The sequence below is a fragment of the Abramis brama genome (assembly GCF_963993115.1).
Source record: "Abramis brama genome assembly, chromosome: 23".
In the NCBI taxonomy this organism is placed as follows: domain Eukaryota; kingdom Metazoa; phylum Chordata; class Actinopteri; order Cypriniformes; family Leuciscidae; genus Abramis; species Abramis brama.
Genome location: NC_139985.1, coordinates 25,012,555 through 25,031,458, shown reverse-complemented (window position 1 = coordinate 25,031,458; position 18,904 = coordinate 25,012,555). Strand labels below are relative to the sequence as shown.

The 18,904-nt window shown below is 35.7% G+C and overlaps 2 protein-coding genes across 2 annotated transcripts; both read left to right on the top strand.

The window, feature by feature from the left end:
- Positions 1–322: 322 nt before the first annotated feature.
- On the top strand, positions 323–12,920 carry LOC311074207 (FYN-binding protein 1). The gene is made up of 16 exons (XM_084100617.1): positions 323–432; positions 3,754–4,315; positions 4,570–4,618; positions 5,052–5,131; positions 5,474–5,508; positions 5,647–5,681; positions 7,445–7,571; positions 7,691–7,850; positions 9,006–9,159; positions 9,257–9,273; positions 9,389–9,440; positions 11,503–11,557; positions 11,673–11,835; positions 11,999–12,032; positions 12,326–12,363; positions 12,536–12,920. Exons 1-16 carry the CDS (start codon positions 430–432, stop codon positions 12,559–12,561), a joined length of 1,590 nt encoding a protein of 529 aa, XP_083956743.1. The 5' UTR covers positions 323–429; the 3' UTR covers positions 12,562–12,920.
- Positions 12,921–13,760: 840 nt separating this feature from the next.
- On the top strand, positions 13,761–18,795 carry pex11g (peroxisomal biogenesis factor 11 gamma). Its single transcript, XM_084100616.1, has 5 exons — positions 13,761–14,062; positions 16,278–16,463; positions 16,545–16,723; positions 18,155–18,226; positions 18,319–18,795. Exons 1-5 carry the CDS (start codon positions 14,000–14,002, stop codon positions 18,542–18,544), a joined length of 726 nt encoding a protein of 241 aa, XP_083956742.1. The 5' UTR covers positions 13,761–13,999; the 3' UTR covers positions 18,545–18,795.
- Positions 18,796–18,904: the final 109 nt, after the last annotated feature.

Genomic DNA, 18,904 nt, shown 5'->3' with positions numbered 1-18,904 from the left:
AGTATGCTTTTATACAAAGTGGGCCAATTTAGTCCCAAGTAGTATTGAAACAGTAGACTTACAAGTATACTTATATTACATTGATATTAGTATCATTTCTACTTAAAGTATACTTAAAATATATTTGAACATACTTAAAATGAACTTAAGGTATACTTATTTTTTTTGTAATGGTGACAATATTTATCATGTTTTTATTTTGAAATGGAAAGACATGTTTTTTATTTAAATGCGTTTCAGCCCCATATAGCCCGCAGATAGGTGTATATGTAAATGCAGTAGCCCAATGGATTTGTCTTCATTCATTTCTATTTGACTTCCTGCTGTAACAAGTGTGTTTGATCTGTCATCTGCGCTTCAGGAAACTGCTGCAGTCTGCCTCTCAGTTCAGCCGTACTCACATGACATGAAACTTTGGAGATAAAACACATGGTAAGGACACCTTGATCTTCTTTCTAGTGAAACTAACATAAATTAGCATTTTCTATGCTCCATATAATCATTACTGATGAAATGTTTAGTTGATTCTGTTACTGATAGCCTATTATAAAATTGACAAAGATAAAATCTAAACAGTCACTGCTCATGTTATAAGTTATTATTTGTATTTTTTTTAGGCAATTATTACTATTTAAATAAAAAATTAAAAGCTGACCATTGTACAAAGGCTGTGTCACACAGTGATCTGTACTCGTGTGTTTTTGTTCATCATCAGCATCAGCAGCCGAGACCCCTAAATCCTAAACGTGTGTGGTTGAGTTATTCAGAGATCTGTAGCAGTGAGGAGACTCTAATCATGTTTTTTTATACCTTAAGATAATTTTGAACCCTGGGGTAATGTAATTCAGCGTTGTCTTGTTACATGTTGTTCATTCTTTTTTCACACTGGTTACTTTTAACAACTTTTCAACGTCCTTTCAAAATGATAATGAGACAGTAAAAAGCTGTTAAATGTACCTGGAGGACTTTTCCATATCCTTAAATTTCACACTCTGCACTTAATCACTTTTATATGATTATAATTTAGGCCTATTGTATTTGTAATAGATAATATAACAGGTAAACACACATACACACACACACACACATGTCTGGTTCACTAGCTTTAACTGTATATTCTCTCCTCTTACACTAACTCTACCCCTAAACCTACTCATCACAGAAAACATGCTCAATTTTTACATAAAAAAAAAAAAAAAACTAATTCTGTATGATTTATAAGCTCGTTTCCTTATGGGGCCTCAATTCAGGTTCATGAAGAGACACACACACATGCACATGCATATATATATATATATTGAATTATTGTACTTTAGAATGAAATAAGTGATTACTTAAATGTGATTATTGATGTAGTTAATCAAACGCTGGGCAATCACCATAAACTAGAGATATTCTGTTTAGTGGTCAGTCTTATTACAAAATGGGGGAAAAAAAAGACTAGTGTTTCCTTTCCCCTACAATATAATAGTGTGATCTTAAAGGGTGAGTGAATTATAATGGAATGTGGCTAGAACAGATTTGACAAAGCTTTCGTTTTTCTTTTGTCATTGACACGAGTTGTGTTTTTAGCAAGGCATGCAGCTGAAGGCTCACTATTGGCTGCCGTAGTCTATAGCAACCGCTGTTGAGTGATGTGCTGTGCAAAGGTGTGTGGTTGAAGACACTTCCTGTGCCTCACTATTGTTCTGAATCTGCTGTTCACTTCATGACAGTTCATTATCTTCCCCACAATGTTTGATGTCGTGAAGTTGCATGAAATATGATGCAGGTTAGCAGATGCATCAAATGTATGCACTCGCCATTTAAAGAATGTAATAAGGACAAATCAGAAACATGCACTGCCCAGTCTTAATGAGGGTAGAAGATGCTATGATGAAAGTGTGTGGTCTGAAGTCTATTGTAGTCCATTCTGCTAACACCATAGAGATGGCTTACTTCTGCTAAAACTTCTACCTTCCCCTATTGGTTTTGATCAGTGCCTATTTCTCAACAAACAATGCATTCTATTGAAATTAAGTCCACTGAGCTGAAGGTTTCGGGTTCATTACAAGTTAAACTATCGATAGCATCTGTGGCCTACTGTTGATTACCACAGAAAATTATTTCGACTCGTCCCTCAGTTTATTAGGACAAACAAAGATGCAAATAAAAGGACGTTATTGTATTAATGCGCTTACAATGGAAGTCTTCTTATTTTTGGTTAAACATGGTGTTAACAAAGGTAAACCTGAAATGCTGTTTGGAACATTTATTTTCTTCAGTAATCTGAGTGAAACGGGACTTTCAAATATTCAAATCAAGGTTTGATCACATAAGTGAAATTGCAGCAAAATTTCCAGTTGTCCACTATCAATAATGTAGTGAAGTATGGGTGAAGTACGGCTCACACGGAAGTCAATTTCAAACCAAGTAGCATTCGTAAAATTTGCATAAAAAAACTGATGCAAAATCTTTATTATGAAATGGTTTACCTTTAATGGATGTCGCTGAGCAACGTTAAATGTGATCAAGCATGAGGTTTGAGTTTATCTGTCGGGAATTGATTGGGTCTTGTAAAGTGGGCATTACATACAGTACTAGAACAGAGCCGGACGGTTGGATGGGGGAGACTGAAAAGTAAAAGGAATATGTGAATGAATGCCATTTTTGATATTCTGAGAGTTTGAGATTTTGAAGATAAACAAGACCAAGAAGTACAATGCCTTGCCCCATAGACTTCTAATAGTCAGTGAATTAACAGTGATTTTGAAAATAAACTCATGCCTCAGTTGATTACTTATTACAGTGAATTATTTCTAGTTAAAATCATTTTCTCTACTCCAAAAAGCTTAATGTATTTTAAACCTATAACATACCTTTAACTGTTTGAAGTGAGACACAAGAATTCAGCACTATAGCTCAGATAGTGAATTTTTTTTTTGAAAACTCACACCTGCTCTGTTGCCTGCAGGCAAACTGGTTTTTTTTTTCATCTCACGCTTGTTAATATTGTGTGGTAAAGCACCCACAAGGTCAGATGCTGTTTATATGGATGTTTATATGACAGAAGCCGTCAGTGCTACAACCGTGTCATGTACTGGTTGTCCTAGTTCCTCTCGGCAGAAACACAACATTTCAGTCTAACATCACAACATCTTACTGCAAATTATTAACTCAGAATGGTCATTTTATTCATAGGGTTGGTCTGCTACTTATTTAATAACATATTGAACAGGATATATTTCTTTTGATTTTCATAAGTGCACTTTTTACTTTTTTCATAAAGTAACACTTTTACATTTATAATACACTGATAACCACCTTAAAAACACAAGAGAAAGTCACACAATGAATCAAAGTTCATCACATGAAGCTACTCTACAAGTTAAGGTACAGAAGTTAATGTATAGAACTTGCACAGTCACGCACACAAATGCAAATTTTGCAAATGCAAAACACCATCAAGGTAACATAGGCTATTATGACACTAAAATAATGCAGTAAACATTCATTTAACAACATGTGACAAGAAAACCCAAATGTACATTTAAAAACTATTTTAATGAAAAATCATCAAATGTGAAGACTCAGAATATTCAGGAAAATGTCAATTTATGTTTTTTCATTGTAAATTAGGATGACTTGACTACATTTAACAGTATTTTACTGTACAATTGCATGAAATGTCTCATTAGATCTATTACATTTATCACCATATAAAGTGAGAATTGTGAGATTCTCAAATGAGAATTCATTTTATTTTCTTGATAGGAGGAAAATTTAGGTGTCAAGGCCATCCGGGCCAGATTGCAATTAGAAATGGCAGGTTCCGGAGGTGTATCCGCCATCAAACCTCACACGGTTGGTGCGCTGCCAGAGTCTTTAACCAATGGAGTGCTCCGAAACAAGACTTCAGTTGTGCCTCCAAGAGCAATCGTTCCTCTGAACTCTTCAAGTGAACCAAAGATGTTTCACTCAGGCCCTCAAGGAGTGTTTCCAAGACCTCCTCCCGCTCATCGTTTAGGAGCCCAGGAGAGTCCTAAAACGGCCCCTACGGAGGTCAATGTGCCGAGCAGAGTCAAAATGACAGGAGAACTTCTTCAGAGCAAGATACTAAAACAGCAAAGCGTCGTGAAAGAGCCTTCTACTTTCAAACCGCCACTGCCGGGCCAAAGGAGCATATCGGAGGTAGTACCGCTAAGGAAGCCGCTTCCCAATGTCGGGGCACGACCGTCGAAACCAAAACGGCCTCCGTCTGTAAATCTGGATCACTTTCGGAAAAAAGCCCCTGTTGTTCTTCCCAAAAGACCAATAGAATCACAATGTTTGAAAGGTAGGAGATATTTTGAATGGAAAACAAATGCCTTCTCAAACTTTTATTGCATACACATACAAATCAGTAATAAAAACGCATCACTCATCAATAAATATTTGCATTTATTGGTCATTTTACTTATGATCTAGTAGAGGAATTTATAATGTTAGCTATTGTTCATAGACTTTTTCCATGACATGTTAAGCAAGACTTTGTGTTGAATAAGTTTTAACAGAAAAGCTGTTTTACTTGATATGTTTGTGTTTGATCAGGACCAGCAAGACCCCCAAATAAACCCAGCCAGTGGAGCCAGCCAGAATTGTGAGTAATATCTGGTTGTTCAATACGTAGTTGTCTAGATTGCCAGCGTGGAAGAGAAGGGAAAGCAAACTGTAACAAAGGTGTAACGTTTTCCATATCAGTATTGTTTCTCTGAAGTATAAAGAGACAATAATTCTGAATTGCACAACACAACACCTTAATTTCTATTGTGTCGCTTTATGCATGCATCTTACAGTGCAAACTTTCATCCTGGAAGTATGTGGGTGTAAAGCACGCTCTGTGGCATTTCCTGACTCTTTGTGTTGATTCTTATGAAACCAGCTCAGAAAAGCATGTATTGTGTTGCATTATGTTTATCGGTTGTTTTTATCCCACTGTATTGTCATTAGTGAGTGAAGTATGTTCATGGTCAATGAGTCTGATTGGGTAAGTATCTGATTTAACTCTCATTTGCATGTGTTGTCTGGATCAGAGATGTGCCCCCGGAGCAGGAAACGTATGATGACATCAGCGCACTCCCACCACCTCCTCCCCCGCCCCCCAAGCCAAGAGGTAAACATGAATATATTCTTTTGAATTTTGCTTGTTGGGCGATAAAGCAGAAGAAAGAATCTCACAGATTTACATTGAGCGTCCCAAGCCATATCTGGAGATCAGATTATCATAGAGACTCGAGGGTGGGCTCTTTAAACTCATGCCAGTAAGAAACCACATAGCAATGGGCTAAAAAACCACAAAGCAGTGCCCTGGTGACCATTCAAAATATTATCTTGCATGTGTCTCAAATGTGTTGTGTGTGTGTATTTTTTTCTTTACTATGTGAAGCAGATAATTACAGAATTATTTCTATAAAAAAATACATTCACCAATCTCTACATACTTCTCATGTTGCAGACTCATGGACTGACAGTTACCCTTCTCAGCATGAGGTGGGTTATTTTTGCGTGTATGTGTGTCAGAACGAGTGAAAGTGAGGATGTATGTTTAAGGGTCTCCATGTGGTGTGGTTACAGAGTGCTGTAGTGCAGTCTAGCATGTGCTCTAATATGCTATTTTTTGTATTGTAGGACAGTGATCAAGATATCTATGAAGACCCAGACATGTAAGTCATACATTTACAAGCATGCATTTACAGAACATTTACGATACAAAGATTCCTCCCCACTCCACCCAGACCATTACTGAAACTGAACTGCAAAACAGGCTTGTTCACAAATGTTCATAATTATGCTGCCACAAACATGAACACATTAAAATGCACCCCTATACTTAAACTCTTTACTTAAGACGTAAGTGCCCTCTAGAAACTTGCGTTCTGCAAGTGAACGGCGCCTTGTGGTGCCATCCCGAAGAGACACAAAATCACTTTACCTTAACTGTACTCAACCCGAGCTGCTGAGCCATTTCCAAGAAATGGCTTTTTCGTCAACACTTGGTCCATTACCAAGTAACACTTACTATTCTATTCTGTACGTCTATTTATTTTATTTTTATTTATTTTTAAATCCTACGTGTACTGTGGTGGACTAACTGGGACTGGTCACAGCACTTGCATATTGTTGACCTATTGTTGGTTTGATTGCTTCTATTGCTCTCATCATTTGTAAGTCACTTTGGATAAAAGCGTCTGCTAAATGATTCAATGTAAATGTAAAATTGCACCGCTTGAATTCATGATATATTGATACCTTATCTGATATTGATCAATATTAGAAAAGTTTTATTGATAACGGTCGATATTGGATATTTAATATTTAATTGCATGCTAGTTTCCCCTATTTAAACAACATTTGCTGTCACCTAAGTGTTTTAAACTCTTTATAATTTATTAAAAATGTTAACAAGTCTAAATTAATACCCATTTTCGTACTGTACATTATAATGTGGTGCTAAATTTATGTGTTGTATTATTTGTAATGTATTTGCTAGTGTTCTATTTATAACATTATTATTAATTTAAGTTTAAGTTTGGGGGTCAGTAAATAAATGAATACTTTTATTCAGCAATGATGCATTAAATAATCCAAAGTGACAATAAACTATTCCAAATGAATTTTTTTGATCAATTTCCACCAATAAATAAATAAATAAGTAGAATTTCTTTCTTTTTTTCAAAATTGATAATAACAAGAAATGTTTTATTACAAGAAATCAGCATATTTGAATGATTTCTGAAGGATCATGTGACACTGTAATGATTCTGAAAATTCACCTTTGATCACAGGAATAAATTAGAATTTAAAATATATTAAAATAGAAACAGTTATTTTAAATTGTAATAAAATTTCACAATATTACTATTTTACTGCATTTTTAATCACATAAATGCAGCCTTGGTAAACATGGGAGTTGCCTTTTTTTTAACTGTAGTGTATTTCAAACCACTTGAAATGGTTTATTTGTTGATCTTATTGACCTTAAGATGAAAATAACTACTGGCTTATTGGTATCGGCCTCAATTTGAATATTGGTGCATCCCTGTATGTAAGTCTAAAAAGTACAGTAGCAAAAATACTGTAGCCTATTTAATTGTAAGGGTATAAGATGGTCTTGCAAAACTTTTAGTACAAGAAATCTATAATCTATAAATAAATATCTTGCTATATTACATCCATATGTTCTTACAGCCTCAGACTGCACTTAAATTATAACCTTTAAAAGAAATGTTCACCTAAAATTAACATTATTCTTTACTCTTAACTCAATTCACTCACCCTCATGAAATTACTCTTTCCAACAAAATGAAAGCAAACAGAGTAGCATGAACATTCTTCAGAATTTCTCCTTTTGTGTTCCACTGAAGACAGTAAGTGAATTTGGTTTGAACTGTTCCTTTAATTTGAACCATATTTCTATATGTTGCAGACCTGTTCCTGCTGAGAGGAGAGTCTCAAAAGAGAATAAAAAGGTAGAGCTGGACAAGAAAGAGCTGGACAAGAAAGATCTGAAGGAAACACAGAAGCGGGAAAACGAGTATAGAAAAAAATTTAAGGTAACAATTTTTTCTGTGTTGAAGCTAAAAAGAGGCAGGATGTCATGAATGTGTTTATGTGTGTTTTCGCATGCTTCCTGCAGACAGTAGCATGTTCACACTCGTGTTTGATCACACAGCTGAATGGACCTATTGAGGTGATCCACATGGCTCGTGTGCGAGAGGACTGGCAGGGAGGAAAGAATGACCTGATGGTGCGACAGGGGGAGAACGTGGAGATCATCCGTGTGAACAACAACCCTGAAGGGAAATGGCTGGCACGAAACCTGAGGGGCAGCTGTAAGTCAAATAAACTTAAGTTTGCATAAGCTGAAGTCCTAACTGTGACACGATCATGTGAAAATCATGTTTACAGCAAAGCACTTACTGTGGAATTCTTAAATCAGACAGAGAGATAAAGTAGTGCAGTAAGGTTACATTTATTATTTATGAATTATAACATTTATTTGAATGAATTATGGCCGTTCACACCAAGAAGGATAACTATATTAGAGTCCACACCAGCGGTGCTGTCTGATACTTTAAATGCTCAAGCTCATTTCGCCAGGATGGATTCTGATTGGCTGATTAGTATTCAGACAGACCATGGGATATTTGAACTGTAAATGTTGTATAATTATCCTTTTGGCTGTGGAACTGCAGTTCTAGGTGGAAGAACTTTGGTTATTTGTACATAATTTCTGTGTATGTAGTTTGTCATGATGTTAAAAGACCCTTTCTGGTATCTTGGCCCATACTGTGAAATTATTTCGCACTAGTGTCATGTGCAGTTGTATAATGTTTAAGTCTGTACTTATGAAATGGTGTTTATTTCAATGTCTTTTCCCCATAGACTTCCATCACAAGTGCATTACTATAAACATATTTTTTTTTTCATTTTTTTTTTTTTTTTACAAATGAGTGGAAAGAAGAGTTTAAAAAAATATTACTTGACATTACATAACTCATTGTTCCGGTAAAACAACAGACTTCTCTCTGGTGATGTATTCGGTGAACGTGATTTCACCAAGTACAACATGTTCCTGGATCAACATTCCAATCAATCAGATTTGAGGGACAAGTTTACAGATCATGTAATCATTTAGTAATCATTAATTTCTTCAATCATTTAGTGTGCCTAAATCCAGCCTCTTTCTTACAATCAGATTCAGATCTTCCTCCATTCAATGAAAGTCCAATCGTTGTATTAAACCAAGTCCCCGCCCTACATTTTTTCTTTTTCGATATTCCCATTCACTCGGACATATGAAAAAAAGGATCCGTTTCTACTTTCATTTCGTCAAAACTTTTACTTATATTTAACTACATTTGAACCCAGCATCTTTTTTTAAAGTCTATCTAGCTATCAACTTGGCTGGACATTTTCTTAATAACCAAAGAAAAAAAAAACAGTAAAATATTCATAAAGTTATGAATATGTGTTAACCATTGCAGTTGGCTACATCAGTAACTCCTGTGTGGATGTGGATTATGAGGAAGTGAAGCGTAAAATCCGTGGTCAAGCCACCCCGTCCTTCCAGCCTTCTGTAGGCCGGGCCATCGACCCAGAATTTTATGATGATATCGGCTCCGGCGACCAACTAGACAGGTGAGACCCCAAGCCTCATGTTGAGGGAAGACAGAGGATGTTTCTTATATGACTCAAAAGTTTGAGCTCATATTGTGTTTTCTTCTTGTCTTTGCAGCAGTTTTCACAGTGATGGTGAGTTAACGTACACCAACTGATCTTTTAGATGGGTTTTATGCATTGGTTTGATAAGTCTTTGTTCAGAGATTGTTCTGCATGGATTGATATGTTTGGGTTCTGCTATTCTCAGATGTTTATGATGATGTGGACCATGACTTTCCTCCTCCTCCCCCAGAGATCAGGTGTCTATTGTCTTTCTTTCTTTTGTTTTAACAAATGGACCGTAGTCACCAATACTTGATTTTACACAAATGAAAATGAGGCTGTGAGAGAACAGATTGCACTCTTAGAAGAAACGTTTCTATATGGAACCTTAAAGTCCTCATGAAATTTTTGTCTTTTAGTTTGAATATGTTAGACTTAATGTTATCTAAAAGCTAGTGTGCTCCAAAACTATAGCCAAATTTGTGTCCCACCCCCTACATTAAAAATAGACGCTGAAGCTGTGGCTAAAATCTGTCACTTATTCACACATTTACTGTTTTCTACATGGTGAATGGCACATAGTGCACTATAAAGGGGATAGGGAAAATTCAGCCAGTGTGAATATACTTTCCATTGGGGTGAATGAAGTTTGGTTTCACTTGCGAACCCCTGCTGCACACACACAGTCTGCTCCGGTCCAGAGGCACAATACACAGAGCGGAGTGTGAAAGATGCGCAAGTCGAGTAGATTAGGAGGAGAAACGGTTTGAGATTTGGAGGAAACTGGGGCTTTACCGAGCTCAATGGCTCTGGCCGAGCTTTGATATAAACCAAACACTATTGGCTATTTTAAAAAAGGGGGGGAGCTGTTTGATATGTTATTACCTGTATCCTGTTTCAGTGGAAATTAAGTCAACACTAAATAATGCTGCGCGTTTCAAGGCACTTCAGTGGGGCTTTAAGGGTTCTGTCAGGTGCTTCATTTATGGGTTTCTATCATGGGATCATTTTATGGATTTAATTTAAATGATTATTTTGAATAAAGTTTGTGAATCAAACAGCTCGTAAACATACTTCATGACCAGAAAAAAAAAGCAATAACCCATTAAACATTATGCAATCATTTAAGACATTTCTCCTTATATAGAACCTTTTTTGCATAAAGGAATTTTTTTAATCGAGTTAAGAACCCCAGGGTTCTATATAGAACCCCCTTTTTTCCGTCTGTTTAGTGCGTTCTACTGTTGTGTGCCTTAATGTCGATTACTCGGATGATGGAACTACAAAATGCGACTGAAAATAATAATAATTTAAAAAACCTAGGTTGCCAATATTTGACTTGACTTAGACGTAGAACATCACAGACTCATTTTCATTTACTAAAGGTGCGGCCACAAGTTGTTTGGGGAATTTTCGCCGGCAAAATCATTGTCATTTCAATAAGAATTCAATAGGAATCCATGCAATTTGGAGGGTGAAAGATTTCCCCATGCAGATTTCACAGCGAGTTCAAGTTGGTCACGTAGATTTGCTGCGTTGACCATCAGAAAGCTGCTTGGTTTGAAAGTGAGTTCTGTGTGATGTGTGCCTCAGGCCTGTACATCGCTACAGCTACACTGTAGACAACAGACAATGGACCTGCTTTTGCCTGCAAAATTTGCCCAAATTTCAGTGATGTGAACGCCCCTTAAGGCATGTATGTCTGTGTTGTGTTCCATTACAAAGCAAGCAATCACACCAATTTTTTTTCCTTATTGCTATTTTTGTGTCATATTGTATGTATGAAAGCTGCTGAAGTGTCTCTCTTCAGCTTGATGTGCTTTAAACAAAACTTTCTAAATCCTATTTGAATTAATGGATAACTAAAGTGTAAACTACCACAGAGGATAAAGAGAGCTTTTGTTTTAGCTTCCCTAACCTGAGGCCAGTGGCTTAAACATAGCTGCCAAGTTAAGCAATTAGTTAGGGCTAATCAGTCTTACTTTTCGGATACCCTTTTATTTTACTTCCTTAAAAAAGTTATAACCTACGGAGCCCCTAAAGGGACATGGTGAAGAAGAAAAATTAGAAGGGAGGAAAACTTATTTGGCAATGCTTTTCCGTTCTCCCGCACATGTTTTTGCGTTCCCACGAGAAACTTAATTAAGAAAGTTATTTTTCCTCCCATCTCATATTTGTTTCCAACACTCTGTAAAAAACTCTTCTTTTGACTTCACACCCTGAATGGTTAGGTGTTTTTTTTTTTTTTTTAAATGTTCTGTGCACTAGTGATCATCATGCATATGAGAGTTAATATTAACACCATATGTTTTTGTTTAGCCATGATCCGAAAAAGGCCAAGCTGCAGGAGAAAGAGTTGAGAAAGAAATTCAAGGTAAATCTGTCTTACTTTTGTAACGGTTTAACTTCAATTCTTGTTGATCATTGCCATGAGAAGCTGTAAGGTGTCTTAAATTGTAAAATATAAAAGATATCAAACTATTTAACAGTTTGAAGGGCCCATCCGAGTTCTGTACAGCATGATGGTGGACCCTAATGCCAGTTTGAAGAAGGTCGGGAACAAAGAGCTTCCGGTGATCCGTGGAGAGATTCTTGAGGTTATACAGGAGACCAGCAAGAAGCGAGTTCTGTGTCGTAATAGCGAGGGGAAATGTGAGTCGGACACCGCCTGCTGGGAAATATATGCTATTGAAGCTTTGCCTTCTTTCTTCAGTTCTATTAAAACCAAGAGCACAGTGATTTAAAGATCAGCTTTTATTTTGAATACAATCATTTATCGTGATTAAATTATTGTATGCTCTTTCTCTTTGCACAGATGGATATGTGCCCTTGAATTACCTCCTGCATGAGTATGTATTCATTTATTTATATACAGTAATACACAATCCCCCGGTTTCATACACAAGGCATAAGCTGTTTGAGCTGTTTTAACTGAAAGCAACTTGCACTGGCATATCTTAAAATATGTCAGTGCCGTTGTTTTGTTTCAAGATGCACAGCAGCAATGTTTCTTCTCTAAGGCACATTTATAAAAGCTGCTTCAATGTCCTAATTAAACTAATCCTGGCTTAATCTAAGCCTTGTCTGTGAAACCAATTTTTTTCTTCCTTTTTTTAATGTTATCCTCTGTTATCATTTTCAGGGAGAATGATGTTTATGATGACATTGACAATGCTTCGGGTACATCATTTTTTTTCTCCTAAATTAAATGTTTTACTTTTTAATGCAAGCTGTTGCAGTATAAAAAAAATATATGTTTTATTAATTTTATATGTAATTATAATAGCAAATAATTATTAAAAAATTAACATGATTTGATTTATTAATTGTGTATTTGTTTGTTTATTGGCAGATATATATGACAATGATGACAGCTGACCTGTTTGAAGATGATGGGGATCATCCATATAAAAGTGTGTTTACCTGAGAAAGTAGAGACTGAACCTCATCTGTTCCCTGTAACAAACGAATGGAATGGTTTGAACCTATTTGCTTCAGGAAACTAAAGCTCAAAGTTTTGTATATTGTAGAAATAATTATTATCGAACATTATAATTATAAGAAGTATTATTATTGAAAAAAAATATTTTGTAAAGATTTTTACTTGTAATTATCATAGGGATGATTTCATATTTGTTAGATTTGATACCTGCTGTTAGATCTTTCTCTTTTGTGGTATTGACATTCCAGCACTGTTAAAAAAAAAAAAAGAAATAAAGTTTTTATATTTCATTTGATATATTTATTTACTTATTTATTGGTGGTTCATTATTCACTTGTAAACGTGTAACTGTACTGTGTAACTATTACAATAATGATGCTCTTTCTTCTTCTTCTTCTTGCAATGCAATGCCAAGTGTTTTCTTCACCAACACAGCACATTTTTTAATTCGATTTTTATTTTTATTTTTTACAAAACCCATATTTTTCTGAAGAACAAAATTATATTGTTAATATTTTAATTGTTTTGACAAAGTTTTACATGCACAAGACAAAACATTTTTTTAAATAAAAAACTATTTTTACCTAAAAATATATTACATTTTCTAATTCTGATCTCACAGTGTACTTTGAAACCCTTTCAAATATGAAAACACAAAACAAGAAACTCATAAAAACAGTTATAATTCTAAGGATTTTCCAAATGTATGTAAAGGCCCAAACATTTATTTATTTATATACATATAGGCAATAACTGTACTAATGTTGACTTTTGTTATTGTTTTTAATTTTTATTTCACATATTCTATTATATAAATATTTTGTACGTTTTTTTTTTTTTATACGAACTTTATTAAGAGCAATACACAGTACAATAGGTACATATTTTGTACGTTTTCCACTCTATTAAAAAAAGGCCCATGACGTAATCCAGGGGGAGGAGTTGGATCCAGATCCAACTCCTCCCACCTTAAATATACCTAAACCTACCCATCTCCACCCCCTGATCCCTAAACCTACCCATCTCCACTCCTTATGTCTGGATCCAACTCCGCCCCCTGGATCTCGTGTACTGCAGTGAGGTGCTACTGTAATTTTCCGACACAAGTCAAATCGGCTCTTGATTGCTTTGGTCTGACGTGAACACTGAACATAAATAATTTCCTGTACGAAGTCCACTAACCTAATGCCAGACTGCGGCCAAAAGGATGAATTTTAAATTCGTTTAAAAAGCAACCCCGCCTTAAATGTGCTTTATATTTCTTACATTCTGAAAAGTTATTAATGGATGTACCACATCATATCTTTCGTCTGAGAAATTTACAGTGTCTCCGCATGATTACGTGTCTGCAGTTGAGAATTAAACAGACGAATCATGCAGAGTTCAGTCGAGTCCTTCATTAATGTGTTAGAGTCATACAGAGGAAGAGATAAAGTGGTAAGTTTGTATTTACACGCTTCATAAGAACCCCATATTATATATAATAGACAAAAAGTATTATAACATTGTCTATAAACTTCACCCCTTTTATTATGTAATCAAATAACATTTGGCACTGAATTAAAAACAAATTAACTTAATAAAAATAATACAAAATAAAATGCTAAATTAAACTGTAAAATACGATATTAATCCCATTTATTTTTCTCTAAATTTTAGAGATTTTTTAATATGAGCCATTTCAACATATATATAGATATATATACTGGGGGACCACAGTATATATATATATATATATATATACAGTGGGGAGAACAAGTATTTGATACACTGCCGATTTTGCAGGTTTTCCTACTTACAAAGCATGTAGAGGTCTGTAATTTTTATCATAGGTACACTTCAACTGTGAGTGACGGAATCTAAAACAAAAAAACAAAAAATCACATTGTATGATTTTTAAATAATTAATTTGCATTTTATTGCATGACATAAGTATTTGATCACCTACCAACCAGTAAGAATTACGGCTCTCGCAGACATGTTAGTTTTTAAGAAGCCCTTCTGTTCTCCACTCATTACCTGTATTAACTGCACCTGTTTGAACTCGTTACCTGTATAAAAGACACCTGTCCACACACTCAATCAAACAGACTCCAACCTCTCGACAATAGCCAAGACCAGAGAGCTGTGTAAGGACATCAGGGATAAAATTGTAGACCTGCACAAGGCTGGGATGGGCTACAGGACAATAGGCAAGCAGCTTGGTGAGAAGGAAACAACTGTTGGCGCAATTATTAGAAAATGGAAGAAGTTCAAGATGACGGTCAATCTCCCTCGGTCTGGGGCACCATGCAAGATCTCACCTCCAGGGGCATCAATGATCATGAGGAAGGTGAGGGATCAGCCCAGAACTACACGGCAGGACCTGGTCAATGACCTGAAGAGAGCTGGGACCACAATCTCAAAGAAAACCATTAGTAACACACTACGCCGTCATGAATTAAAATCCTGCAGCGCACGCAAGGTCCCCCTGCTCAAGCCAGCGCATGTCCAGGCCCGTCTGAAGTTTCCCAATGACCATCTGGATAATCCAGAGGAGGAATGGGAGAAGGTCATGTGGTCTGATGAGACAAAAATAGAGCTTTTTGGTCTAAACTCCACTCGCCGTGTTTGGAGGAAGAAAGATGAGTACAACCCCAAGAACACCATCCCAACCGTAAAGCATGGAGGTGGAAACATCATTCTTTGGGGATGCTTTTCTGCAAAGGGGACAGGACGACTGCACCGTATTGAGGGGAGGATGGATGGGGCCATGTATCGCGAGATCTTGGCCAACAACCTCCTTCCCTCAGTAAGAGCATTGAAGATGAGTCGTGGCTGGGTCTTCCAGCATGACAACGACCCGAAACGCACAGCCAGGGCAACTAAGGAGTGGCTCCGTAAGAAGCATCTCAAGGTCCTGGAGTGGCCTAGCCAGTCTCCAGACCTGAACCCAATAGAAAATCTTTAGAGGGAGCTGAAAGTCCGTATTGCCCAGCGACAGCCCTGAAACCTGAAGGATCTGGAGAAGGTCTGTATGGAGGAGTGGGCCAAAATCCCTCCTGCAGTGTGTGCAAACCTGGTCAAGAACTACAGGAAACGTATGATCTCTGTAATTGCAAACAAAGGTTTCTGTACCAAATATTAAGTTCTGCTTTTCTGATGTATCAAATACTTATGTTATGACTTATGCAAATTAATTACTTAAAAATCATACAATGTGATTTTCTGGATTTTTGTTTTAGATTCCGTCACTCACAGTTGAAGTGTACCTATGATAAAAATTACAGACTTCTACATGCTTTGTAAGTGGGAAAACCTGCAAAATCGGCAGTGTATCAAATACTTGTTCTCCCCACTGTATGTACAGTGTATATATATATATATATATATATATATATATATATATATATATATATATATATATATATATATATATATATATATATATATATATATATATAAAAAAAGAATCTTGTGTTGGACGAATTTACAGTGCATACTTACTCTTTGTAAATCTTGTTAGAAATGCACTATATACAAGGAATTAAGTAACCATGCACATTACTCATTCCCAGTTATTCATACATGCTGATTGGTGACATCATATGTGATGGTATCAGTGCAGGATTTGCATTGCAATTTTATTATAATTTATTTCCTCTGGGTCTAGATACGGACCCTCTGCTATAGCTCTCAGCTGGTAGGTGGAGTTCTAGCTGGAAAGAACTCCCAGTCTTCACTGGGGAAGAGTCTCCTGCTGTTCTCCGCTCAGTTGAGTCACTGCAGAACCACACTGAGGCTCTTTGATGACCTGTCCATGCTGGCGTACTCCACAAGCTATGGGTTAGGAGCCTCGGTGAGGACACAGGATGGCTCTGTTTAATTGAAACATTGGCGTTTTGAAGGAAATTCTGACTTAATGGCCTTTTTTTCCCAGGAGGAGGACGCTTTGGTGCGCTGGATGTCAATTCTGAATAATATAGCTGATCAGTTGTATTACCCCTGCGAGCATATCGCCTGGGCCGCAGATGCAGAGCTCATCAAAACCAAATCGGACAAGTGGTGGGTGCTGAGCACGGGCCTCTGGGGCATGTCACTTATCCTCAACATACTCAGGTAAAGTGTGTAGGGTCCAGAAGTCTGAGAACACATTTTTTCATTTAAACCTGAGAAGATCCGAAAGGATGAAATTACTGCGCTCTACGGACTCAGGGTGCAGGGACCCGTGAAAAAAAAAATTTGTTTTAGAAGCTTTGTTACTCAAAGTCCTGATATATTTAGACATCTGTCTAGTTTTGTTTCCCCTTTTGTTATATTTGGAGATGATTCACACACACACACACACACACTGACTGACTGAGTGTTTGGGGACATTTCAGGTTTCAAAAGCATAGAATTGTTAATCCTGCAAGAAAAATAAATGTTAGGTATGGTTAATTAAAAAAACCTGCAACATTTTTCTTATTTAATTTTAAATGTTTCATTTAAAAAATCACCAAAGATTGTCAAATGTGCAAAAATACTCAATAAAACATACAGTTCATTTCATTAACTTACAACATACAATTCATTAAATAGTAAAACACATTAATCCCTCAAACGTACAAAATGGAAGGCGGTCTGACACATTAGGCAACAATTCTGTTCATTATTCAGTATCGCAATTCACACTCGTTAATTAGAATCAGTTACAGTATCAGTACAACAAAATTTGTAAAAAGTAAGGATACAAATGACAATTCAGATCCTAAAACTTAATTTAAACTTGGAAATAAAGTTTTAGGTTGAAATTTTTTATATAGCCTAAGTTATGACAAAATCCACAAATAAATTTTTTTTTATTTTTTTTTATAGAATTACTAACTGTATCCTTTGCCTCCTATATAGTAGGCGAACAGTAGTTTGTTAATAAGTTAATTGGTTAACTGATGGTGATGGTTAACTGAAACTAAAACCAATAAAAAACATTTTCGTTACTTGAAATAAAATTATTTACAATAAAAAATAAAAATTAAAAATAATAATAATAATTATATATATATATATATATATATATATATATATATATATATATATATATATATATATATATATATATATATATATATATATAAACAATATATATTGTTTTAGGTTTGATCAATTAATGCATTCTTAGAGGGCAGAAGAGACTTCGGTATCACTTTATTTTACAGTCTCCTTGTTACATGTTAAATGTGCATATCAGTAATAAGAGTAAACTGATATGAAAATCAGAGTAATAACAGTAAATTATGGATAATTACAAGCAACTAACCCTAAACTAAAACCTACTCTATAGTAATTACATGTTGTAAATTAATATTACTCTGTACTTAAATTTTAATATTACTCTGTAACAAGGACACCTTAAAATAAGGTGTAACAGAGACTTGTTTCAAAAACATTTAGTGAGGAAGTGTTGTATTATTTTTCTTTAAATGCAAACCACACATTTTCACTAGTGGTTACAGACTTTACATTAATATGCGTTTGTCTTTGGTAAATAGCAAACATCTTTGTTTTTAGATCCATTAGATCCATCCAGATTCTGAAGAGAAAAGTGCAGAAGTGTCAATGGTCAGGTTCAGCTGACAGCAGGTTGGTGTTAAAGTTTAGCTCTGCATGTTAATGTTCCCATATTCACTGCCTATTGCATAAACACAGAATGGCTCATTGTGTCTGATTACCAGGGAGGAAGCACTTTCTCAGAAAGCTGCGCTCCGGAGGCAGATCAGAGGGGAAGTGTTCAGTATCCTGAGCAGTTTGGCAGATCTCAGCAATGCCGTTCATTGGATGTCGCCTGGATTTCTGTGGGCTGGACGGTTTCCTCCATGGTTGGTGGGACTGATGGGAACGGCCTCGTCTCTAATAGGTCTTCTACAGATGAGCTCCAGTGATCAAGGAGCATGTGCCTAAAGCATTACACACACATATCTGGTACTATTTGTAATGTATTATTTAATAATTGATAATTATGTTTAACAGTGTGCAATTTATACAGACTCACTGATAAGTCTGTATTTTGAAATTCCGTTAACTTCTACTGAATAGTTAAAAAACAATGTCATATTCAATTGTAGATGGATGAATGTATTTGTGAAAATGTTTATACAAATAATGTGAAAATGCTTCAAGTATAATTGCGAAATAAATTACTATTTTTTCAATGACTCTGTAAAATACGAAGAATCCTTTCATTTAACAGTTACATCTTTAAAAGTTAGGGTTAGTTAAGCTAAGTTTTGAATGGAATATTCTGTATACCTGATTTGATGA